Raw genomic sequence first — 25,209 nt, 5'->3', positions numbered from 1 at the left:
TAATGATATGTTTACGGCTTACATTGAATAAAATAGTGATTTGTTTGCGGCATTTTTGTGAGCTGAGAAAAGAAATAAATGGGCGTGTAGAAAGGAAATTTCTAATTTCTATATTATTGTGAAATGGAAACGAGCACCGAGCAAACTCCCGCAACTACGGAAACCGCTTCTAATAATGAGCAGGAACACAATGAAGAGGGCATGGAAGAAACTGAAGATTACAGTTTCGACGGTGAAGATTATAGGCATTTCGTACCACGGGGTCGAGGAGGGTTTAGGTGCGTTATAGTTTCTCTTAACATTTCATACGTCCCTCTGATTAATTGTCGAAAATACCAAATAGAAAAGTAAGGTTAGGTTGTCCCCCTCGCGATACTTATACCTTACCCCTTATATATGTTTAACCGAAACGATCAAACTTCATATTACCATGAGTTCCTTATACTTTTAATGCTATGGAAACGCGACTATTGTTTCTACTTACGCTCCTGTACGATGAAATGATTTACCCACAATTATTTGATACATTGTTTCATTGATTTGTTTCATGAACTTACTGTTGTAATGGTTTTCATTTTTGAATGTAAATCGTTTTTTTGTTACGTAGTTATTGTAACATGAAAGAAGGTAAATAATACCTTGGAGAATATTTATAATGTTTCTTATTAAGAATTATATAAATGATTTTTATGTCACACATAGATGATTTTTACGTGTCATTGCTCCATCCAAATTTCTTTGTTAAATGTAAAATTAGTATGAAAAGAAACGAAGATGCAGAAGATGTCTACGCTTGGGTAAATGATTCAGACGTATGGTACGTAAAGTACATAGTCACGACATATAACAATAATTTAAGGGGTCGTGGCAGAGGTGGGTTTGATTTTCCCATGAGAGGTGGACCTCCGAGATTTAGAGGAAGAGGATTTGGACCTAGGGGACCGATGTTTCGTGGAGCAAATAACGGATTTCCATTTGAGGGACCTCCTAGGCCAAATTGTCCACCGGGTCCAGCAGGACCACGTTTCCGAGGGCCTCCGCCGTTCGATCCTAGTTGGGGACCTATGGGGCCACCAAATCTGATGGGACCGCCAAATCTTATGGGACCTCCAGGAATGGTAATTATCATTTAATTTTATGTCAATATGTGTCATTTTTTCAATAAAATGATTACATATAATTTAACTTTATATGTAATTAGCCACCACCACACATGATGAATGGCCCAATTGGGACAGGTCCTGGACCTTATGGACCACCTCCTGGAATGGGACCACCCAATATGAATAACGTAAATTTTGATTTACAGAAACATAGAGAGACATGCAAATATCTTGTTCTAACACTTGGAACTTTGTTATAGATTCCAGGTCAACAGCAGCCCCCGCAACAACAGGCGCAACAAGCAAACATTCCAGGCTTAGATCTCAATGGAGAGGTATGGGTAGAAACAAAAACACCAGATGGTAAATCATATTATTATAACATTCGTACAAGGGAAACTACATGGACAAAACCAGAGGGACCAAATGTTAAGGTCATGGTGCAAGATCAGGTTGGTTAAATTCCATTATAGATTTCTACTATTAAAACCTGTGTGATTATATATAAATAGAATATTTTTGTATTGTTACGATGTTAATTCTTTTTACAGTTAGAACAACTGGTACATGGAGCATCTAAACAAACAGCCCCAACTGGCACTCCTGCTTCTACGGCTACTACTCCTAATCAAATTAATGAAAATAGGGTGTCTCAAAGTAGCGAACAATCTTCAACAAATAACGCAGATGCTATCAGTCAACTTAGTACTGCTCCACCTGGTACAGGGCCACCTCCTACACTTGGTGAAACACCAGACATGAATGCACAACCAGCTGACACAACGCAAGCAAATGGTATAATATGTTAATTTTGGTTCAAAAAATTAAAATTAACACGTATAATAATTTAATAAAAATATTATAATATTATACTTTCTATACAGGTACAGCACCTACAACTGTAACTAATACCCCAACTATGAATACCCCAGCAGTAAATACAAATATGATGCAACCTCCTCCTAATATGATACCTATGCAACACAGGATGCCAAATCAATTTGGTGGTCCAATTGCAACACAATTTGGAGCAGCACCTTTTGGCATGCCACCGCCAGGGTTCCAGCCTTTCGGAGGCTATGGTCCACCACAAGCAAATTGGGGTAATATGATGTATATATAGATATACGCACATAAAAAATAGTTATATTTTTTATGACAAAAAAATATTCATATTAGGTATGCCACAAATGCCACATGGAGTCATGGCTCCACAAGCTCCAGCAGAAGATCCTGCTATATTAGCTCAGTTGGATCAGGAACTAGTAGCATCTGCTATGGTATGGACGGAACATCGTGCTCCGGATGGAAGATTATATTATTATAATAGTAAAGCTGGAGAATCTGTTTGGGAAAAGCCACAAGCTCTAAAGGATCTCGAAAGTATGTATTTAATATAATGTATAACATAGATTTAGAAACAAGATGAACAATATGAAAAATTATTTATCATTATCGCTAGATGCAAAATTAGCGCTACGGCAAAAAGCAGAAGAAGCAGCTACCATCTCTACGAATACCGCCGTGACTACTTCCACCGTTACTAATAACAATGTAACCACAGAAGCCACAAAACAAGAAAAACCTCAAGAAAGTAATCACGAAACCAAAGATAGTGTAAAAGAAACAGACGCTAATAAACCGAAAAAGGAGGAAACAGCGCCTAAAGAAGCTGCCAAACCTCAAGACAAATCGAGACCAATCTCTAGTACACCAGTACCTGGAACTCCTTGGTACAAAATTAATTTACTACTTTTTACGATTCTTAGGCAAAATTTAAATTTAAATTTTGTTTACTAGGTGTGTTGTTTGGACGGGCGATGGACGCGTATTCTTTTATAATCCCTCATCGCGTATTTCTGTCTGGGAAAGACCAGATGATCTCATTGGTCGTCAAGATGTCGATAAAATGGTGTCTACTCCGCCAGATGCAGTGGTAGCTACGAAACCGACGCGTCAATCGGATACAAGTGAAAGCAGTGATGATGAACCAGTACCAGCAAAAAAGATGAAACAGGATGATACAAAAAGTAAATTATACTACGCTCATAACCATGTATTATATTTAAAAAAATGTACGTATTAATAAAATTACCATATTTCCTGCTTTAGCCACAGCGCCAAAAGAAGAAGAGGAGAAAGAGAATAAAAAAACTATCGATATCGGAAAGGAGGCTGCAATAGAGGCAGAAGTACGAGCTGCTAGAGAAAGGGCGATTGTTCCTTTGGAGACAAGAATTAAATCGTTTAGGGATATGCTTGCAGAGAAAGATGTAAACAAGTATAAATTGATAAGTAACATTAATAAGAGATAAAATTTATTTATTTGAAATAATTGTTCTTGGTAGGTATCCGCGTTTAGTACTTGGGAGAAGGAGCTTCACAAAATTGTATTTGACCCCCGATACTTACTTTTAACATCAAAGGAGAGAAAACAAGTTTTCGAGAAGTACGTAAAGGAGAGGGCGGAAGAAGAGAGGCGGGAAAAGAGGAACAAAATGAAGGAACGGAAAGAACAATTTCAAAAGTTACTAGAAGAAGCTGGTCTTCATGGGAAGTACGTAATGGCTTTAAAAGATTCTTTAAAGTTTTAGAAAAAAATTAAATGTTTTTAATTTTTTTTTTTTTTTACAATTTAGATCTTCATTTAGTGATTTTGCTCAAAAACATGGGCGTGATGAACGGTTTAAGAATGTAGAAAAGATGCGTGAACGGGAGAGCCTATTCAACGAATATCTGCTGGAAGTGCGAAAGAAGGAAAAAGAGGAAAAAACAGCAAAACGAGAACAGGTATTTTCATTTTATTAACATCATTGATCTTGTTGCAATGAAAATATTACTTTTCAGGATTCGTGCTACAATATCAAAATCTTAATTGAAACAATATAAATTCACCTTCAGACATTCACTACCTTAATCAATACCATAAATAAGAAAAAATCCTATAAATATTATTTCATTCACGCGATAAAAGAACATAACAAATTTTTTAAATATGTGAGAATTAAGGTACTTGTGCTAAATTTTTTTTAGCTATATAATATGCAAATCGATGCTTTGAAATGTTCTGAAATATTTGAGGATATCTTGTACGTTTCTGTGTACCTCAATTCTCCGGATATATCAAAGTATCATAAAAGAAAAGTTCTTTTGGAATAAATCCATTAAACCTTTCCCTCTTCCATGCCAAATCTCATTTTCATATATACATCCTCCATTTCGTTCTGGGAAATCATAATATCAACGAAGAGAATATCAAATGAAAACATATAATATATAATATATTCGCGATAAGTTATATAAAACCTGAATAAGTTTTTATTCAGCACCAAAATTTCTATTATTTTACTGTTTGAAAAAGATACGATATGTGATGATACGTAAATGAATATTAAATAAAATCTTAAATTAGACAGGATATAATGCATAATAAATTTATATTTTCAGCAATAATTAATCATTCTTTCAGGTTCTATAGGTATGTTACTATTTTGTTCCACTTGTAAGATTTATCTAATATGAATTCCTAAATTAATGGCTGAAGAACACATACCAGGAGAAGTTTCTCTAATAATTCTCTACTCCAGTAGATTTTCTCGATAGACAAAAGTTTTGTAGCTGTAAGATGGGAGATGTAGAGAATAAAATCTTAGTATGTGACGGTTCCTTATATACTTATGTGTTCTGAACTCTCCACTTCAGTCAGGAGGCAGGCAGGACAGGTTCCGTATGTGGAGTGGCTTGGTTCTGAAGCTGGTTGGTGGCATGGATGATGTCATCTACCATCCCCACCTACACTGCGTGGCACAGTTGGCACACCCTTGCGCGCCGCATTCTTTACTCCAAAGCAGAGTCATGAGAATGAACGAACTCGGTATTTGTATATTACTCGTAATCCTCGTTACTTCAAAAGATTAACTTTTCCCCAAAAATCAAAACCAATTTCAAAGAAATTGAATCTATTATCAGCAAAAGTAAGGTGTCAACAACCCCAATGGTAGCATCAATTCCAAAATCATATTTGTAGATTTTGTTCTGTTTTCTGGAGATAAAGAACCGTTATTTATTTTGAGAAACAAAAGCTACCAATCTATTTCATAATCGATGTATCAACATAAGAACAAATTCATTTTTTCCTTGCACTTTATTTTACATCTAGTAAAGTTTCGTCGAGTTTGTTTGTATGAAGGGTCTCGATAAATAAAAAAGGGAAAAGTTTGAAGGAAATATCAATCTTTTTGGCAATTGTTCTTATGTCAATACATAATATATTAAAGTTTAAATATAAAAAAAAAACCAGAACCTACATCAGAAATTAATAAAATATGCATTTTAATTGGTGTCAAAGTATTTCTTCTTTTATTGCTATCTTTTTAAATTATTACCAAAAATATTTTTTTCTCACTAAATGCAATATAAGTATTTTTGTTTAAAATTTAATATATTTGAAGCAACATGAGATGAGTATATTGAAATGATAGAATGAGTGTGCTTTCATGAAATTTGGTTTGTATTCTTCAGAGAACCTTGACTGCTTTTGTCGTAAAAATATTAGAAGTGGACATTGCAACTCTATTGTGTTTAAATAAAAATTAGACAATTGTGGCACAAATTTTTTACTACCTTAAAATTGTATAGGATCGGGATCCGAGTAATAACTATAATAAAAAATTCAAGACCAAAATGTGCCAGCTACTCTGAACTCTAACTCAACTTTTCATTGTGAAATAGATGTGTATAAGTTTAGATAAATAAAATAACAGATTATTATCATTATATTGAAACCATAGGTCGTTCACAAATTACGTAATGGGAATTTGAAATAAACAAGTTGAATATTGCTGTTATTTTTTATTTTGATAATATATGTAGAAGTAAAGGAACCAGAGACATATAAAATCTTTAAATGAATCGATTCATTAGTTATAGAGTATTTTATAGTAATAAAATCCAAACATTTTTTAAGTAGTTTAGAATTGTATTAATGAAAAACATGAAAGATTAAGTTTCATTAAAAATTGTTCTATTCTTTATATTAAAAATTGTATTACTACTCCATTATTTTATAGTTACTACTCCATTCACGAAACATCATATAATTCTTGAATAAGACCAATAAGAAATAGAGATTTATAAATTTTGGGCAAATACTGTGGAATAATTAGTAAAAGTAAAACCTCGTTTCGTAATTTGAACGGCTAAGAACTTTTAATCTTTTCAAAATCTCGTGACAATATACTAACGCAGCTTTTCTTTTCAGCAAGGGCAGCAGATAAAAATTTATCCGTTTTATATCCCGTCTCATCATTAAATAATAACATACTTTTTTCTTTCTATTTTTACATTTCAGTGTCATATTTTCTTATATTTCGTATCGCAATATGCAAAGTATTTAATGATGATTCGGTTAAGCAAATAATTATTTTTACAGCTATAATGATTATAATTTTTTTCAGCAAAACTGACCAGCTTATTTCATTAAAAATTCCAACAAGTAGAGCCCTTAACGTTGTGATACCTCCTGACACGAACGAATGACATGAATGACTATTTCTTCTACCCCTAACGAAATGTAGTTTGAAAACCAATAAAAAGGTTTGCAAGTTGACATAGTTTGATCCACATTACAAGCCATAAATTTTTATAGACACCTATATATTATACATACATATTTATATATATAATAATAATATAAACTGATTGTAATGTGGCTGAACGTGTATTCATTGGTTGGAAATTCTTAAGCGTGCATGATAAAACTGAAACAAGCAAAAAAAGATAAATAATTCAATAAATAAATAAGAAAATCAATTTCAAGCCAGAATTGTATAAATAGAGTGTAAGCAAGGGCTGATTATTCTTCAATGATGAAAACTGTTATGGTAAATGCGTTTCAGGTGAAAAAGGAATTCATAGCGATGCTACGTGAACACAAAGACATCGACAGACATTCGCATTGGAGCGATTGTAAGAAAAAGTTGGAATCAGATTGGAGGTACAGAGTCGTAGAGTCAGCAAGCACCAGGGAAGATTGGTTTAGGGATTACATTCGTATGCTAAAGGAGGAGAGGAAAAAGGAAAAGGAGAAAGACAAAGACCACCGGCACAGAGATAAAGATCATCACAAGTCCGAGAAGAAAGATAGGGACCGAAAGGATGTTGATAAGTACAAGGATAAATCGTCAAAGGATCGGCTTGATAAGGACAGTTCGAAGGATAAAAAACGTAGGATCGAAGCAACTTCGGAGGAAAACGGCAAGGAAAAAAAGGAGGCAGTGTCAGAGAAGGAAAGCGGAGAAATCGAAGATAACGATGAAAAACCATCAAAAAAGGAGAATGATGTAAGTGGTCAAACTTTTTCAGCCAATTGAAATTACTTTTTTGGAAATTTACGTATCTCTTCCTTGTTCAGAAGGATAACACGGAAGACCAATCTGATTCAGAAGAAGATCGTGAGAAACAGAAACGAGAACGTGAAAGAAGAGCAGAAGCCAGTCTTCGTGAGAGAGAAAGAGAAGTTCAGAGGACTCTTGCTACGCATCTTCGTGATAGAGATAAGGAAAGGCAGCACCATCGTCATACAGAGGCAGTACAGCACTTTAGTGCACTTCTTGCAGACTTGGTATGTATCTTTTCTACGTAATGTATGATGAATTTTAATTAATCCAGTGCGCTTAATAAGCCACCTACATTTGCAGGTAAGGAATGGTGACTTAGCATGGCGGGAAGCGAAACGACAATTGAGGAAAGATCATAGATGGGAATTAGCTGAAAGTTTAGATCGCGAGGAAAAAGAAAGACTATTTAATGAACACATAGAACAGCTTAGTCGTAAGAAACGTGATAAGTTCCGCGAGCTGCTTGATGAGGTAGGCGCTTCTACTGAACTTACCGCTTCATGGAGGGATATTAAAAAATCATTAAAAGACGATCCTAGATATCTCAAATTTTCGTCTAGCGATCGGGTACGTAATTTATTTAAAACTATATAGGAATCTGAATTATAAATCACTTTCTTCCACTACCGTATGTACTATAATTATTTCTTTTCTTTGCAGAAATGCGAAAAGGAGTTCAAAGAGTACATTAAAGATAAACTTGTTGCGGCCAAGGCCGATTTTAGGGAACTTCTTCAAGTATGTTAAGAATATATTATCACTTCCGTTTTTACTATTATGCAACATGTTTTAGAAGTTGATCGCTTAATAAATTTGAGTAAATGTAAATTTTAGGAAACAAAACTTATCACTGATAAAACATATAAAAAGGTGCAAGACAATAGTGCACATTTAGCTGAAATTGAAGAAATTTTAAGAAAAGATCGAAGATTTCTCGTATTGGAAGCGGCCGCTGCTGAACGAACGCGGCTGTTAATGGGATATTTAGAAGAATTGGCACGTAGGGGTCCACCTCCACCGCCTACTGCCTCAGAACCTTCGAGAAGACCAACCACAAAGTAAATATCATCTCGAATGAAGCAAGAGAGATGTCTGTATGTGTTTGAATTTGCGGAATCTATTTTTGTTCCAGCTAACGCAGCCCGCATCAAAGCATGGTATATATATGGTGTCCAAATAACAAATCAATGATTGAATTTATAGCTGTAGTTGAATTGAAGTACTTTACACACAAGATGATTATCGCCTGTAATTATAGGAATCAATAAAACTAACGCCAATTCCACACAGCTAAAAATGTGTGTCATACTGTAAAGATGCCATAGTGTAAGCATATCATATCATTATTTGTTGGATTACGTTAAAGTAGACGCTAGTTAATGAAAGAATTAGTAATATTACATAATAATATCATAAAGTGCGAATTTTATACATATTTTATCTAGGTTTATTAGATAACCACCCCATTACGAATATTTTGTATGAAAATTACATGAAAATTATAATAACCAGTGTTTATTGCATTCACGACTAGTTTAAAATCATGCGCAGTGAATTTCTATAAACCGATGTTAAAATATAATAGCTTAAAAAAGTGTTGATAATTATATCTAAAACAAAAAAAAAAAATGTGTAACATACGACAATCATACATAGTAATTTTTTGATGGAATATAATTCGGAAATTATATTTTCATTGTTCGAATTACTTTTCTTATGCAGCTCTATTGCATCATGTGAAACGTAAGTATCTTACGAAATATTCTCAATATTTAAAAACATTTATTTTAAAGAAATCATGATGAATTTTATAAATACAAAAAATTTTAGATGTTTACAATCACAATTATTTACCATTTATTTATGTGGCATTTTTACGGTACGGAATTCCTAATCTCATGAAAAAGATATTAGGAAAATATATTTTCTTCAATAAACAATTCATAAAAATTGCGATGAGAAGCATTTACATCTCCCAACGATCTACTGAATTATTTACGTTTTATTTCTAATATTTTATAATATTTCATTACAGACTTGTATACACAGACAAAAAAAGAACAATAATAATTGAAGATCAAAAAGCCACCATAGTTAATGTGTTTTATTTTTTATCGAACAATTGTTTAATTTTTTATTTTTATCTCAAAAGTTAATAATTTACACGATTATGTAATAATATAATGTTACAATATAAATCTTGTACATAGAACAAATATAATAAAATTTGTGCGTATTGTAACATTATAAAAAGGGAGCGATTTTACTTTTTCAATTACATGACTGTTTCAAATATCACGAAATATAATAAAATTTATTTAATTTCTTCTTATTACATTTTTAATTTATCAAATATAATATCTAGACCACTTATAACTAATCATGTACATATAGTTTCGATACCGCAAGTTATATCAGATAGATTAGAGGTGATTTGAATGCCAGTATAGGACAATGACTTCAATGCCTGCATCTATTGAGAAAGGTATGCTCTCATGCCATTCGTCTTTTACGTAAATTATTTTTTATCTTTCAGATATAAAACTTAAGTCAACGAAAAAATCTCTGGATATGATCTTTGCGATCTTTAATTTTATAAACATATTTTTTATAAATTTATTATTTTATTAAATTTTATAAATTTATTGATCAAAGAAAATTTTCAAGAGTTTTGGTTATGTGTACGATCGAAATTTTCTCATTTTCACAAATGACTAAGAAATTCCAAGACAAGTACGTTATTCCGTAAATTCGTACCATTGTCACGAAATAAAATACCGTACATGATTATATACGGTATATCTTTTGTCGTTACCGTTACAATCGAGACCAAGTTGCACTTCCTGCTAACTCCACAGGAATACAAATTGGCAACTTGACACGATGGCTAGTTTGTAACCGAATCTTCTCTCGTATTTTCACTGTAAATAATAGTTGAAAATCCTAATACCGATATATATCGCAGGATAGTGTATATGTTACTTGAGCAGCATTTTATTACACAGAATCGTGATACAAGAATCCTGCTGATCCTTTTGCCATTCTTTCAATTTTTAACTATAAAACAGGTGGTTAGCCTTTTGCCAAAAAGATATCTGTATATAAAATTCTTAAAAATAAATATTCCAGAAACGTGAACGTTTAAACGATTAATTTGGAAATTCAAAAAGTCATGAAACTTCGTATGCAAGTGGTATAGATCATTCATAATACAAACTTACTTTTTATTGCTACGATAATGCAAATTGTAGGGATTGAGTCACCTCTAGAAGAAAATACAGAGCTCTCTTGTGAATTATCGAGAGAATAGTGCGAGATATCAAAAGTTATTATATTTAAATTATTATTCATATAAATTTCATACGACTTTCAATTATTTGAGCAAAGCAACACGCACTTACAATTGCATCGAGGATAAAATTCTTTGAATCACATTAATACCAATAACCTTGTACTACTCAGTACAAATTCGCACAATTATTTAGATAGCAGCACTATCACATATGTGAATTTTACATATACATATATGCGGTAATTTTATTCGATATACATACTTGCATATACACACCTAAACATGCTACATGCTCAAAAGTGAGAGAGAGAGAGAGAGAGAAATAGAAGATCTTTTTCTCGTTAGAATAATCGCACGAAGTCGATCACAAGAAATTAAAAAATAATACAAAAACCAACCATACGTGACGTAAAGCACGTGAAGGCATACTAATCCCCTATGCCGTTGAAGTAGTAATTTAGAAGCTATTATAGAACATCATCTTCAATCTCGTTGCGTCATGATAATACTTTCCCCGGCTGTGCCGACCTTGCTCGTCTTTTTCCTTTCGTGCCCGTTTGGTTTCTGGCCGGATGTGGATCAGTTCGGAATCGACGATACGTCGATTCGCAAAGGTCGCCTGTACCCGGTAAGGGTTAACGAACGTATCCCGACAGGATAAAATCGACGTCGAAAAAATGCTTACGAAGGTCCTACCGAAGGACGCGGCCGTGTTATGGCATTCTTCGGCTGCATTCTTTCCAGCCTCTAAAAAACGATAGATGGAACCGAAATAAGGATACTAAACACACGCTATATATAGCTTGCATGCAAAGTTGGGCTTTATCAGACGCATAATAGACGGACATCAATGTGTATCACATGAAATACGTTAAAATGTTTCTGGAATTAGATACCGATAAATGTAGGACTTTTTAATTCTTCAACGATGAATTAAAATGGTGTGATAAAACATGATACTAACATGTTTTTAGAGTTAGCAGTGATTGGTACGATAAACTGACTGTGTAATATTCCACGTTGTAGAACAGAATTACTACCATCTATGATCAGAGTTCTAGAAAGAACATTGTATATCGATTGCAGCTTTCTGCTTTAATCTAGATAGATAAAATTATCGGACTACGCACATATAGATATGTAACTTTGAAGTTACACAACATTAACGAAACTAGAGGATCTTTATGTAACATATTCGTCTAAAATATAAAACATAGAATTCGAATATTAGGATTCCATTATTTTCTAACTAATGAAAATATGGAAAAATTACAAAAAATATATAATAATAATAATAAACAGAAAAATAATATCAATGCAACTTTGTGATTAATGATTATTCAAAAACTGTATCTTTTCACTAATTTCGTTATATCCGTGAAAGAAAAGAGATCAAGATTATCTAGAGAACAAAATAATTCGTTTTATAAGGATCTCTTTTATTCGTAGGATGCAAAAGAGCCTCGACTTGAGGGGCTCGGCTCGGCGTCGAAAACACTGCCTCCCGGTTCTAAAATCGTTGCGAAAGATCGTTGATCCTCACTGGCGACCTTCACGAAGATACAAGAAAGGTCGTACCCGGACGTTCTCAAATTTTTCCTAAAACCCGTCTCCGCGGTTTTTCTAAGTATCGGCTCCCTCTCGTTGATCGTCACAAAGACGTGTACACGAGAAAAGAGGCAGAGGAGAAGTCACAGAACAGAAAGGAGAGGGAAAGATCGCGATGGCCTCGACGTGCCAGCTCCGCCTCGCGAGGCTCGCAGCCACCAAGTGAAAGTAGGATTTTGCTTTCTACCCGTGGCCAGTGACAAACGCGCCGTGCTCGCGAACTCGTCTCTTTTCTTCTGCGAGGATGTGTCCGCTCGTCGTTGCTCGATAAATCAACGGGCACAGACACAACGTGACGAAAAAGGTTGGCGAATTTCAGCGTTGTTACGATGACAGTGTTGCACTGACAGTCGGGCGAACTGCCTCGAAATCGTGCCGATACGAAAAAGTGCGCGGTGTGAACAAGTGACCAGGAGAGGATGTCGAGACACAAAACGAACGATAACCGTTTCGTCAACATGATTCTGACGTTTCTAATTCTCGGCTACGCCTTCGTGCCAACGAACTGTCAACAAGGTATGTTTTTTCCGAAAATACCCGCGCAAGAAGTACCCCTTCGAAGCGACGAATTTGAGTGTACGATCCTATTTCGCGTTCCGACCGAGAGGGCGCGCTGCTGAGATCCGCGCAATCCTTTCATGGATAAAGCACACAGAGTAAATGCGAACGTCCTCGTGGACATATGCGTCGTGGGAGATTTATGGGATTCCAGGTTGTCCGGTTGAATTTTTACTGCACTGCAAAGGGCTTCTTCGGATTCTTCGAAGTATATTGTTACCGGGTGATTTATGGGCTGCCATGGACTTCGAAGTTTGTTCAAGAAACCACTGAGAGGTCCCGTTTGATTTTGACAACGTAATACCAGTGGAATGTGTAGGTGGTATTTATGTAATCCACAGAGTCGACGATGTATGACTGTCACGATTCACTGGGCACGGTAGTCTTTCTCGCTTAATTCGTATTCTTTGTCGTTTCGACGACCGGCAAAATTTTCAGTTAATCGTCCCTGTCAAATATCAATGCATTGGTGAAAATTGGATGAAAAAATCACATAAATTAGGACTTGAATTTTATCGTAACAAATATCGCGATAGTATGGACGATGTTTCGTACTTTCGTTACTATCTTTTGGTAATTGTCGTGACTTTATTTAATAAGCAAAGCATAATAATTTCGTAACAAAGTCTTACTCGTTGCTTAATAGTAAGATGAATAGATCGAAGATATAGCGATGTTCGCATGAATGGTACGCGCAAGTTTTCTTGAATCATAACTAGGAATAACGCAATACACTTCATGCACTCCGGCCTTAAACCTGCGGACAGGATAAACGGTGGATGACCGCTGTGCAATACTAGATAGTTTGAATTCGTGACCTGGTACATTGCGATACAATACGCAATACAATAGAACTGCAATTCTATACGAGTGTTACGTACAATCGCGTACCACGATAACGCAATTGAAACTCCATTGTTGCCTGTAATAACAGCTTCGGCCCGAACGATTATCGTGATTCCCTAAAACGGATACATCTAATTTAAAATTATGGCAAATGATAAAATCGACGTGATTCCACGCATATAATATTTCAATTATCGTTTATTGTGTAATAGCCATAAAGAAGAGTATCGGAGTAACAATCAATGCGAAATCTATAGACGCACAACTTTATTCATACTCGATGCTAAAATGAAAAAAAAAAAAAAAATAAATAAAATTTCAACACTTCGTTAAAATAAATCTCATTTGATTCGTTCTATATCCCTACGGGTTAATTGCTTGATATTAGTGGGATCACGAATTAAAATAATCAGATTGAAAAGTAAGAGATTTCCATTAATTTGTAATGCAAAGTATGTTCAATGACAGTAAAATTGTTTGCGTTTCTTTCGTTTGCTTATTCCCGCCTTTTTAATGATAGAAAAAATGAAAAGAAACGATTATCAATTTGTTATTCAAATTAGAATTCTAAAAATAATGATTCGAATCACCGGTAAGATCCGTTCTGTTTGCAGCGAACGGGTTTCCCCGCGCCTCTTTCTTCATTTCCAATCCTGGAATACACCGTACAGACAGAAATCAATGAACTTAGAAACGTAAACACCAACCGAATAACCATTTCATACAAAACAATTTAGTTTTCATGCATCGTTGTTCCAGCTTTGAAGATTAGTTAAAAATATTAATCGATCAGACATGAATTAATAGTAAATTTAGATCTCAAATGTATCGATATTCGCGTTGTAGGCGTGCAAGAACGAATAGTCTTCATGTAAATGATTTCCATGAAATACGACACGGTTTCGTCGTGCATCTCGTGACCTCGCTCTTTTCACCGAGTTTAAATAATACTCATCTCACAGATCTCGTAATAGATGAGATTTTTTTGAAATCACGTAACTGGATTTATCATGTTAATCATCAGATCGGAATGGGTAACCCCGTGATGATCAAGACACGAACGAAACCTGGTGCTCGAATATCTCAGTTTCCCAGAAAAGATCAATGACACAATACCATTGACGAGCAACGTATAAAACACATTATTAAAGCGCGATTTCTACCATATTATAAATAGTGTTACGAGATTAGTAAGGCAACTGATTTACCTTCTTTCCCAGTTGAGTCATTAACCTTGAAAAAGAAACTTCTTTAGAGAAAGTTTCTGCCAATATGCATAGCAATATCGATCGTACATTTTCTTGCACCTTGCTTCCGAACTGTTCATCATGGTCATCCTAAATCTTAGAAGTAGACTGCAGATATTTATGCATATATTCTTACAAATGTTACAATTTCACAGATGTAGATAAATACAAGGTATAGATAATGTCTAAAAATGCATGAAATACCTAAAGCGTGGTACTGGTTATAATATTTAGTAACTGAAACAGATCTATGATTCGTGACCGGCAGGCGAATTTTCAGTCGCGCCACCCCTGTGGTAGTTGTATTGTTTATCTCAGCGTGGTTCTGGTAATTCGGAATTCATCTAAAACTGTAAGTACATACACACATACATACCTCGTGTAGATAATACCTCAACCGTTCACAAAATTTATTGTTATTCATTCTGCGTGTAATCTCTATGGTAAGTACCGAGATAATTGCAGTATCTACCAGTGTCTTTGAGTCGATAGCAGAAGTCACTGGACCTTAGAGTACTAGAGCCCTTAGCAGAAAACATGTGCATTGTTTTAACCAAAAAGTAATCGCTAACAACACTGATAGTTGAATGCGACTTTAAATAAAAACAAAAATCTACATTTAGAAATTTGTTAACGCTGAATTCGAAGTTTTTTAAATATCGATCGCGAAGAAAGTACTTACTGTATGTACTTCCGCAAACAAACAAACAGGTTAATAAGAGAGAATTAATAGCAACCTGGCTCTGAAGTTCGCCATTAATCATGTATACAGTCGGTTGGTAGAACTGGAACATCGCGTATCAGGAATCTGCATTAATTGCGTGGCGCTATAATAACGGTGTGTTCGCTTAAGGAAAGTGCGTATCGAGCGCCGAATCTTTGACGAGGCGCGTTTCTCGTTTAGGCTTCGTTTTCACTAGAATTGTAGGCCAGAAAATGGCACGGTCGTGTGACCGTTTCGTTGCGTGCAGACGCGAATCTTTCGCCTTTTACATTCGCGTTGGATAAGGAAAGTCACGGTACAATAAGCATGGAACGTGTTATTTCAAAATATCGTCGTGCCGCACAGATAGACGCAGTTCTGTGACCCGCGCCTGTATGTAGATGCATTATCTGATGGGAGAGAGGGCGCAAGGCGGTTTTAATCGGTTTGAAATCGTGCGAGGTCAAACCACTCGTTTATACGTTTATTCGAGACGAACGGATAAAGGCGTGGTAAAATGTCGCTAAGGTATGCATCTATAATATTTGCGACGAAAGAAATATTAATAAAGTTGCATGGTTACTCTCAATCACAATTGCATATTGCGAATAGTACTACTAGTTATTGGTTAATAAAGAAATGAAAAATACGATCGAAAATCTATCGATCTATATCTATATATATCTTCCAATAAAAGTATTTTTTATAAAATCGTTAAGGTTTTGATTCGTGTATCGTGCAATTACGATGAAAGTTGATGATTTTATGATGCTGCAGCTGTGGGAGAAATTACATGTGACATATCGAACTGTGAAGAAAGTCGAATCATGAAAATGCTCGAACGAGCTTGGAGAATTTCATAAATCTTGTAACGTGGAAATTTCACCTGACACGTAAAAAGCGCCGAAAATAAAATACGAGCCGTAATAAATTTATTTTACCCAGAAAGGTAACGCTATATTATTAAACGACGTATTGTTTGAATAATAGTAAGTTTAGGAAAAGTAACGTAAATAGTAGCAATAAGGTAGCAATACATTTTGTAGCACGAAGAAAAAGACGCGATCGATACTTTGGCAAGTACCTCAAGTTAAGAATTCGTGTGAACGTACGAGCAGAGAGTAGACGCGATCAAGTCGAAGGACGATTGAAAGGAGAACGGTTGCACTCGGCCTATTATTTATACATATACAACTTCGTTGCCTAAGCTTGGCACGCGCGACTTCTCGCTCCTTTCGTGCACGTACACCCGTTAGAATTCAAGCAAACACTTCCTGCTGTCTCGATCGTGAAAGTATCAAACAACTTCCACTGAAAATACGAACTGGTATTGGCCATATAAGCGATTTCGAATTACGTCAATAGTTCGATGAATTTGCCAACAACCGGTCGAGACAGCTGGGAATATCGACTCCGGTTCAGCATCAGTGGCGGAAACCGTATGACATATGAGCGAGTTCCGGTAAAAGAACACAAATACGGAAAAACATTGATCACGTAAGTCACGATAACTTAGAATTGCGTTAAATGAGAATGACGAATCTACAATGAATCGTACTATGATTACACGCGCATTTTACAGAAAATTTGAATTAGTTGTATATCATTTTGAATAGCGTTGAATGTCGACGAATGAATAGTTGAGAGTCAATTTGCATTTTTAAACAGATAAGTTTTCAATTTCGACGAGGATAATTTTACGTCCGTTCTGCAGTTTGCAACGGTATGCGGTTCAAAAAAGGCCGCGTTATCATGAAATTAGATACACGATGCGAAGTAATGTATTTCCATTGACTGTTAATCACGTAGCACTTACCGCAAGCTTTCGCGCGTTATGCTTTTAATAATTTATAACGCGCGGCGGAAAACGCGATATTTACATAAAATTCTTATTGATCGAGGTAATAGATAGAACGGGGTATCTTGCAATTCTCACATTGATTATTAAAGACCGATGATACAAAATAAGTATATGCGTGTCCGATTAAAGTACTTAAAGTAAATAGTATCGTAAACACTATTTAATTATTTATTTTGACAAATTATTATTTAATTCGTAAAAAATAAATCAAACGAAAGTATAGGAATTGGATCTTTAGAAATTGTTCAATGTCTTTTTAAGTGACTCAAATTATTTCGACAGACCGAATTCATGGCGAACAATTAAATTACATAAACAACAATGCAGGATAAAACGCATTCTCAGATAGTTTCTGCGTTTCTAGAGTTTCTCTCCTAAAACGAAACACGTGACTACAGATAGGACCTGAGCCCGAAAAGCGCAAGTGAACTTTGTTAATCGGCAATTAAAACGGCACGTGTGTTTACGCGAATTTAGCGGTGAGAAATCAAATTACACGGCAACAAACGAATCGTAAGAAAACCAGTGCAATTAACGCATTCGAGTAGCGTAACCACGCCTTAATTTATATTCCCGCTCGGATTTCGAAGGCCTAGAGACTCGTCGACTCCATCACGGACACACCCACGGAACTATTCCACTTACGACATTTACCACTGATACAACCCTTTTCAAGAGTATCCCGCGTTGCTGGAACTCGGAATATTTCAGCCACTCTCTCTAGCAAATATTATTCGCCTCTGCTTGGCAAAACCATCGTAAACCGAGTTTATGCACTCGTAATATATATTTTGCGATACGAATAGAGTGTTAAGTAGAGGTTTAAAGACACAGTGAGCATACTATAATGGGTATATTATTTGACGAAGCAGAAGATGTTTGACATTCAAGCTGGAGTTACAGTGTAAAAGACGTAGTGTAAAAAATATGAAAATATACGAAGGAATGTTAGTAGGAGGATAATTTTAATTTTGGGGGATTTTTATTCTATTATTATTTATTTTGTAGCATGAAAGGATTTGTGAATGAAAAACAACGGTAGGATCATTGAATAGCGTAAGTATTAATTTCGGCGTATCCTGTTCCAAAAAGGGAATGGTACTTTGGAGTTCAGCGGTACCTACTACGAGAATAAATAGCGGAACTAACGTTGCTAATAAAACGAGGAGAAACTAGACCAGAGTAGAGTTCCTTTTTTGCACGAAAGCTGTAAAAAATTACAGGATATGCAAATATATTTAACACGTTGCATTTCTTTCAACTCAGAAAGTCGAATTGCTTTACAAAGTTGTTCGTGAATTCAAATGGAGGAAATCGTTTCCTTATTATTTGCTTACAATAGCATATCATGGTTTATTGCGTAAGATGCAACGAATCTTTAGCGATCGAAGTATCGGTAATAGGTCGAAGATCCTGCAATCATCTAATTTATTTAATTTCATAGTTTATTCATCTAATGTATCTTTATTCGTAAATTATTTCGGATAGAAGAAGTTTCGTCATCGTGAAATACGAAAGTAGAGCGTACTTTTTCTAATCGAAAGCTAGAAAAAGGAGAACATCGATGTAGCTAAGGTCTCATGCGAGAGAATCGTGCGGATTATTGCCCTGTTTCGAATAAAAATTAACTTCGATTCCCTTTGAGATAAAAGCGGAAAACATTTCTACCAATCGAAAGTCAGGAGAAATCGAACGTAAACATATATCGTCGTATTAACTACAATACGATGATAATTGATGCTAATAGATTCGTTGATTTTCAAAGAACTTGGATTAAACTTTTGTGAGAGATATCCCAATAAGTAAATTATTGTACGAATATTAATTGCTCGATATATTGCCTCGATATATTGCCTCGATATATTGAATCCTCTTCGATCTTCTATCTTTACTCATTAAAAAGAAAAAAACAAATTGAAAGCTCACGATCTTTATATTATGCATAAGCATACATTAAGTAAGAATTGTGTTAATCTGTGGTCTTCGAAGCAGAATAATTACGGTAGAAGTCAAATTACGTAAGATATTGTAACAGCATATATCTTACATATTCAAGAATTGTAACATGAAACTTTAAATGGTTATTTAATAACGTAGTGCGGCAGGAAGTTTGGAGTCGAGTTTTCCGCGACTAGTCGAGAAAATAAAGTGGACTGTTTCTCGATGCAAAGGACATTACAAAACGCGAAGAAACAATGCTGGAAAGCGTCTTCGCTTTCTTTCGGAAACGATCCGGACAGTTTCTCACGGAACGTGCTAGTTAAGTCCGTGAAAGAGCAACTATGATCTATACATGATTATGCGAATCGAGCACACCCACTTTTCATTTTCGGTGTTCCGATTTTCATTCGTTCGATTCGTTTGGTTTGTTTTCTAAATCACAACTTTATTTTTGCTATCGTATGCAGTACACTAGATTTTATATCTAAAGGTTGCCACTTGTCTTTAAGTTATTAGGTATATTTATTCTAAAATTACTCTTTTCATTACTGAAATTCGTCTTCCTTGATATTTATTATCTATCGAATACCGATGTATTTTATTTTTATAATGAAATTCCTCCTTGCAGAAAGTAATTGAATATTTCTTTCTTTCGCAAGTATTTATGCAGAAAATTCGAATGGAATTCATGAAATCTCACACCGAATCAACCAATTTCCTTTCAAGGATCGGCCGAATCGTGGGACAAATTATCGCGTCTGATACCAACGAATTCGGTGTACGAACAACAGGACAAGAATGCATCTCCTGTCAATAATCCAGCGGACACGCTATTACGCTCCTTGGACGAAAACAATGTCATGGAGACATCAAAAACGATTGGAAAGAAAAACAATCACGAAGAGGAAGTAGACGAGGAAGTTTACGAAGACGAGTACGAAGTTGAAAGCGACCCAAAAACGGAACATGAAACTTTGAAGCTTCCTAAAATCACCGATTCCACTAACGCAAAGTACGAAAGAGCTCCGTCAGAGTTAACCGCTCAGACGGAAGACATGTCCAGAGACGAAGATTATGTGGAAGACCCTTCGACGAGTCAGTACGACACGTACAATTACTATAACGATGATTACTCGAGTCCTAATCGGTCGCGATACCGAGCCGCAGGTAAGATAATTTGAAAATTACTCAAATTTTGAAGCTCAAATTTAAAAGTTATTAACACGTATAATTCTCAAATTTTAATAACTATTAAGAGCTTGAAAACGATTCAAATTTCGCAACACTGTTGCGTTCTTTCTTTGCGTTCGCTCTTACTTACAATTAGTCTGACAAATATTCTTTGATAGACCAAACGTAATAAGCAGCGTGCTTTGTTATATACTTTCCTTAATTCTAATCCTTTTAAAGTTCCCCTACTTGCAAAGAAATGCCACGAAAGAGCGTTGACGGACATTTCTCATTGAACGAAGTTAAGAATTCTCGACTACTCGAAATGTACCTTACTTTTCGCGTAGATCGTATAATTGTGTAAAATGTGATACGAATGAAATTCCAAAAATTAGTAATTTCCTAACGCGAACCTTTACGCGACACGATCCTCGATTTAACGTGGAAAGACTCTGGCTGGAACATGATTATGTATAAACTTTAATAGAAATCGACTTGATTAAATTATATAACTTTCAAATAGCGATTCGGAGGACCATAGGAAATCGATTATCTGCCATCGTAACGCAAAATCAAGGCGCAGCCACCTTTTAAGCTACCTTCTTTCGTGCTATAGCGCCACAGTATCAAATAATTATGATCTTTGTAGACGGGTTCTACGTTATGTAAGCTCCTTTCGTCACCTGGCAAAGAAAGTCCCGTGCGTAGACAGAAAGAAACGAGACCACCGATCATGTTGTCTGTAAAAACAAGATTTTTGAAATTTTGCAGAGGACGAACACGCTCGCGACTATTCGGATGCAGAGGAAGAAGAAGCGGAGCCGGAGGAACATGGAGAACAAAAAGGAGGAGAAGAAGATGAAGAAGAAGAAGAAGAAGAAGAAGATGGGAAGAAACCACAGGACAACGACTATGATACGTCAGAGGAAGAGGAAGAATATTTCGATTCTCATCACGTTGCGAACGTAAACGATTCTTCGTCCGACCTGTTCGAAGAAAAGGATCTAGACACGCCAATTTCAACGACCAACAACGAGGAGGGTTCCTCGATGGAAGGTAGCGACAAAACTTTTGCTTTTCTCGGACCACCGGAGTCGAGAATAAATTCCTCCGCTGATAGTTCCATCTTGATCGGAGGAGCCATAGTGTCGGTAGTAACGACGAAAAGCGTCGTCAATGGCACGATTTCCGTTCCAACCACATCCTCCCCGACTACTACCGAACAAGTTGCCGCACCACCCTCTTCCACTTCTATGGTAATCACGGAACAACCTGTGACAGCGATAACAACCGAGGATACGTCTCGAATATTAGCTTCAGTTCAAACGAGTCGTAGCATATCTGGCGCTCGATTCTTGCCGTTTCCTGTAATAGATCGTATCGAACCGATCGGCCATAGCAGCGAGAAGAAAACTTCGCCACCTCCAGAGTCCACGGAAAGCATTATCGATAAATTGGACAGGGTACAGTCGGAATTGTCCAGCGGTTTTCTCGCCGGTGGCTTCCGAACTGCCGGCAATTCCCTTCAGTTGGACGTTTTGAACGAAAGAGACAGGAATAATCGCAGAAGGTATACTACTACCGCTAAGACGCCGATCATTAGCAAGTTTGTGCCGCGAAGATACAACGATAAGAGAAACGATCATGCTACGCCGAAGCCGAAGATCGAAACGACGCTCGATAGTTTGGAAGGGTTGTTACCGCGTGATTACGTTACGAGGAGTTCGTCGACGGTGTCGACGCTTTCCAAGACTGGATTCAGGTTGGTGATAGTTTAGGATATTCGTTTCAATTTGTTTAGGAATTTGATGTAGTTTCGTAAATGAATATGCAGTTTTTATAAATACACCAGTATTTCTTCGCTTCATTTTAAGTTAATATTTTTATAGCGTTTTTTTTAAGCGTATAAAGATTTATATGACTTGACTTATATGATATTTGTATGACTATAAATGTCGCAGTTAGTTCTGATTACCAATTTAATAGAGATAAATATATAATGTAGAGTAACACAGAGTATGATTAATGATCTTTAGATGGCCGACAAAGAGCACAACTAGCACAACAGCAGAACCAACCACGACTCAACTCGCGTCAACTGCATCCATTGCCATGGCGAAAAAACCTAAAACCAACGTGATTGTTCAAGACATAAGTGCCTTCTTACCACCCGGATACAAATTGAAGAAAGAGGACTCGACTGTTACAGAAAGCTCCCTGTTGAAGGATATCCTGGCGAAATCTAAGGTCGATATATCGTCGTTGTTACCAGCGGATTATAACAAAAAGAGAAACGAGGATGAGACGACAACAATGACGACAACAGCGAAAAGTATAGGCGTTTCGTCAGAGAAATCACCAGCTGAGAAAACGATTCAGGATTTGTTCGCTAAATCCAAAGTTGACATTTCTTCCTTGTTGCCACGTGATTACGAACAGAAGAGGAAGAATCTTATTTCAGAGCCGGGAGACGTTCATACTGAGAATTTTACCGAATCCAATGTTTCTGTGACAACAGAATCTACTTCGTCCACAACGAAGAAATCCGCTGGTTTGAAACTCGTGTTTCCTAGCAGGCCTGGCGGACGGAAAGCAATTAATAAAATCACCACGCCACCCAGTCCTCGAGGTGAAGGACCTGGCACGGTTACGCCGAAAATACACAGAGGATGGCCGATCAGGTGAGTCCTGTAAACTGAATTGTTGTTTCAACGCAAAGTTGCAGATCAAATTTAAAGTTTCTTTTAAGGAATCAAATTTGAAAGTCAAATATAAATTGAAATTGAGATTAAATCGTGTTGATATTAAATTATCTTTTGTAACTTTTGCAGAGTTACCACAGAATTTACCGGCTGGCCTAGTTCGTCCACTACTCCGATCTCGATAGAAAAGATACTGGAAGCTGCCCGAACCGCAACGATTTCGTCTGCGTCACTAATCCCGATAACCGAAGCAACGTCGAGCACTACGACAACGTCGACTACGACGACAACGCCTCGACCAACCACACCAGGAATTTGTGAGCAAGATTGCGAAGTCGCTGGAACTATAAAGATAATTGGTAATACAAGCTGGGTACCGGAATTACTTGATCGAAATACTCAAGAATGGCAGAAACTCGCCAGTGAAATTGAGCGAGAGGTATTCGTATATGTACTATTCATATATGTATTAAATTGGTGGAAAGCGTTTATTTTATAAACATAATGTTCAATAACATTTCTTTTTATCTTTTAACAGATGAACTTCATATTCTCAAAATCTGCTGTCCTAGCAAAATGGTATAAAAAGATCAGAATCGATTCATTCAGGTAATAATACAGATAAAATTTGTCAAAATTGATGAAAAGCTGATTTATTTATTTCATGAGGAAATTTATAAATTTTAGCGAGGGTAGTATTTTGGTAGATTATTTTGTTGAATTGGCCAACGTGGAGCAAGATGTTAATACGCAGGAATTGAAAGTTATTTTCCACGATTCGTTACGGACTTATAACGCAAACAGGTGGAACGAAACTAAAACGAAGAGTTCGATCAAGCTTGGATCGTTTACAATCGATCCGAAATATACGGATTTTGTAGGTATGTTATGTGTTATTGATAAAGTATTTATTTCATAAAATTGGCATCTTGACTTTTTGTTTAAAAATAATACCCTTTCAGTGATACCTAAAGTGACAACTCCCCAATACACTGAAGAAGACGATAGGTTAGTTCCACAATGGGCAATTGCTGTAATCGTAATTGGTGTTGGTGGATTGGTCTTTATCATCATATTTGGTGTCTCTGTGGTAAGTATTAAATCAGAAGAAGAAACACTAATTTTAATGTAAAATTAATATTCATTACGATATATTTAATCTTTAGTTAATAAATCGTCATAATGCTTCGAAATTGAAACCATCTATATCTACAATTTACGAAGAAGAAGTAGCAAAGAATATTACAGCTCATAGATCTAGTGATTACTCAAAACCGGTACATACGATTTGGACTGACCCAGACGTTTCTTGGAATGACAAGTCTTTCGAATCGACCTCCAACAAGGTAGAATTTTAAAATACTTATATCCCTTTTGAAATCATTTGTAACAAATAATTCTGTAAATATTTATTAAATATAATTATATAAATATTTTATTAATTTCTAGATTCTTGTCGAAAAATCTTTTCAAGACAATAAGAAATATAACATGTACGATAGTTGGAGATCGCAGTGGAACGGTTATTATTACAACGGGTCTCATACTAGCAGTAAATATGGCGGTTACGATAGTACAACGAATTTATCAAGTCGTCATCATCCTGATTACGATACAAATTTCTAAATTTTACGGTAATAAAGTAAAATTTCTATCAACTCTGCTTTCATTTAATTTATTCAGTGCCTTATACTGGATTTTACAATGTTTTGTTCGTATGTTTAAAATTTACTGCAGTTTTATGTATAACAAACTATAATGTTACCTTATATCGATCAAT

General features: G+C 35.7%; 2 protein-coding genes and 1 long non-coding RNA gene across 18 annotated transcripts; 2 read left to right on the top strand and 1 right to left on the bottom strand.

Moving 5' to 3' along the window:
* LOC126869885 (transcription elongation regulator 1) lies at positions 1–9,847 on the top strand. Of its 5 annotated transcripts, none has more exons than XR_007691465.1 (19): positions 1–278; positions 860–1,118; positions 1,202–1,291; positions 1,364–1,555; positions 1,655–1,898; positions 1,988–2,206; positions 2,283–2,486; positions 2,566–2,836; positions 2,904–3,133; positions 3,216–3,376; positions 3,452–3,660; positions 3,743–3,893; positions 7,001–7,444; positions 7,516–7,725; positions 7,802–8,068; positions 8,162–8,239; positions 8,336–8,559; positions 8,634–8,827; positions 8,947–9,847. XR_007691465.1 is itself a non-coding variant. In XM_050629452.1 (18 exons), exons 1-18 carry the CDS (start codon positions 124–126, stop codon positions 8,635–8,637), a joined length of 3,600 nt encoding a protein of 1,199 aa, XP_050485409.1. In that variant the 5' UTR covers positions 1–123; the 3' UTR covers positions 8,638–9,847. The 5 variants fall into 5 exon arrangements, 2 of the variants coding, with proteins under 2 accessions (XP_050485409.1, XP_050483430.1); XR_007691396.1 differs by having other exon boundaries at positions 8,634–9,244; positions 9,537–9,847; XR_007691346.1 differs by having other exon boundaries at positions 8,634–9,244; positions 9,332–9,847.
* Positions 9,795–15,874, bottom strand: LOC126867145 (uncharacterized). Of its 8 annotated transcripts, none has more exons than XR_007690185.1 (5): positions 15,735–15,874; positions 15,014–15,576; positions 13,592–13,921; positions 13,180–13,407; positions 9,795–11,540 (listed from the first exon to the last, which is right to left on the bottom strand). It is a non-coding gene; the product is annotated as an uncharacterized LOC126867145 (long non-coding RNA). The 8 variants fall into 8 exon arrangements; XR_007690170.1 differs by having other exon boundaries at positions 9,795–13,407; positions 13,592–13,716; positions 13,841–13,921; XR_007690208.1 differs by having other exon boundaries at positions 9,795–13,407; positions 13,592–13,716; positions 13,851–13,921.
* On the top strand, positions 11,534–25,087 carry LOC126871445 (mucin-5AC). 5 transcript variants are annotated; one of them, XM_050632388.1, is made up of 12 exons: positions 16,142–16,283; positions 16,533–16,704; positions 16,802–17,252; positions 20,284–20,724; positions 21,499–22,489; positions 22,764–23,408; positions 23,559–23,868; positions 23,968–24,038; positions 24,117–24,310; positions 24,392–24,519; positions 24,596–24,775; positions 24,879–25,087. In XM_050632388.1, exons 4-12 carry the CDS (start codon positions 20,418–20,420, stop codon positions 25,053–25,055), a joined length of 3,003 nt encoding a protein of 1,000 aa, XP_050488345.1. In that variant the 5' UTR covers positions 16,142–16,283; positions 16,533–16,704; positions 16,802–17,252; positions 20,284–20,417; the 3' UTR covers positions 25,056–25,087. The 5 variants fall into 5 exon arrangements, with proteins under 5 accessions (XP_050486652.1, XP_050489891.1, XP_050487509.1 ...); XM_050630695.1 differs by lacking the exons at positions 16,142–16,283; positions 16,533–16,704; positions 16,802–17,252 and adding an exon at positions 11,534–12,917; XM_050633934.1 differs by lacking the exons at positions 16,142–16,283; positions 16,533–16,704; positions 16,802–17,252 and adding an exon at positions 15,337–15,404.
* The last annotated feature ends 122 nt before the right edge of the window (positions 25,088–25,209 follow it).

The sequence above is a fragment of the Bombus huntii genome, chromosome 1, assembly GCF_024542735.1.
Source record: "Bombus huntii isolate Logan2020A chromosome 1, iyBomHunt1.1, whole genome shotgun sequence".
NCBI classification, from domain to species: domain Eukaryota; kingdom Metazoa; phylum Arthropoda; class Insecta; order Hymenoptera; family Apidae; genus Bombus; species Bombus huntii.
The sequence above is the reverse complement of the archived record's forward strand: the minus strand, read 5'-3'. Positions and strand labels throughout refer to the sequence as shown.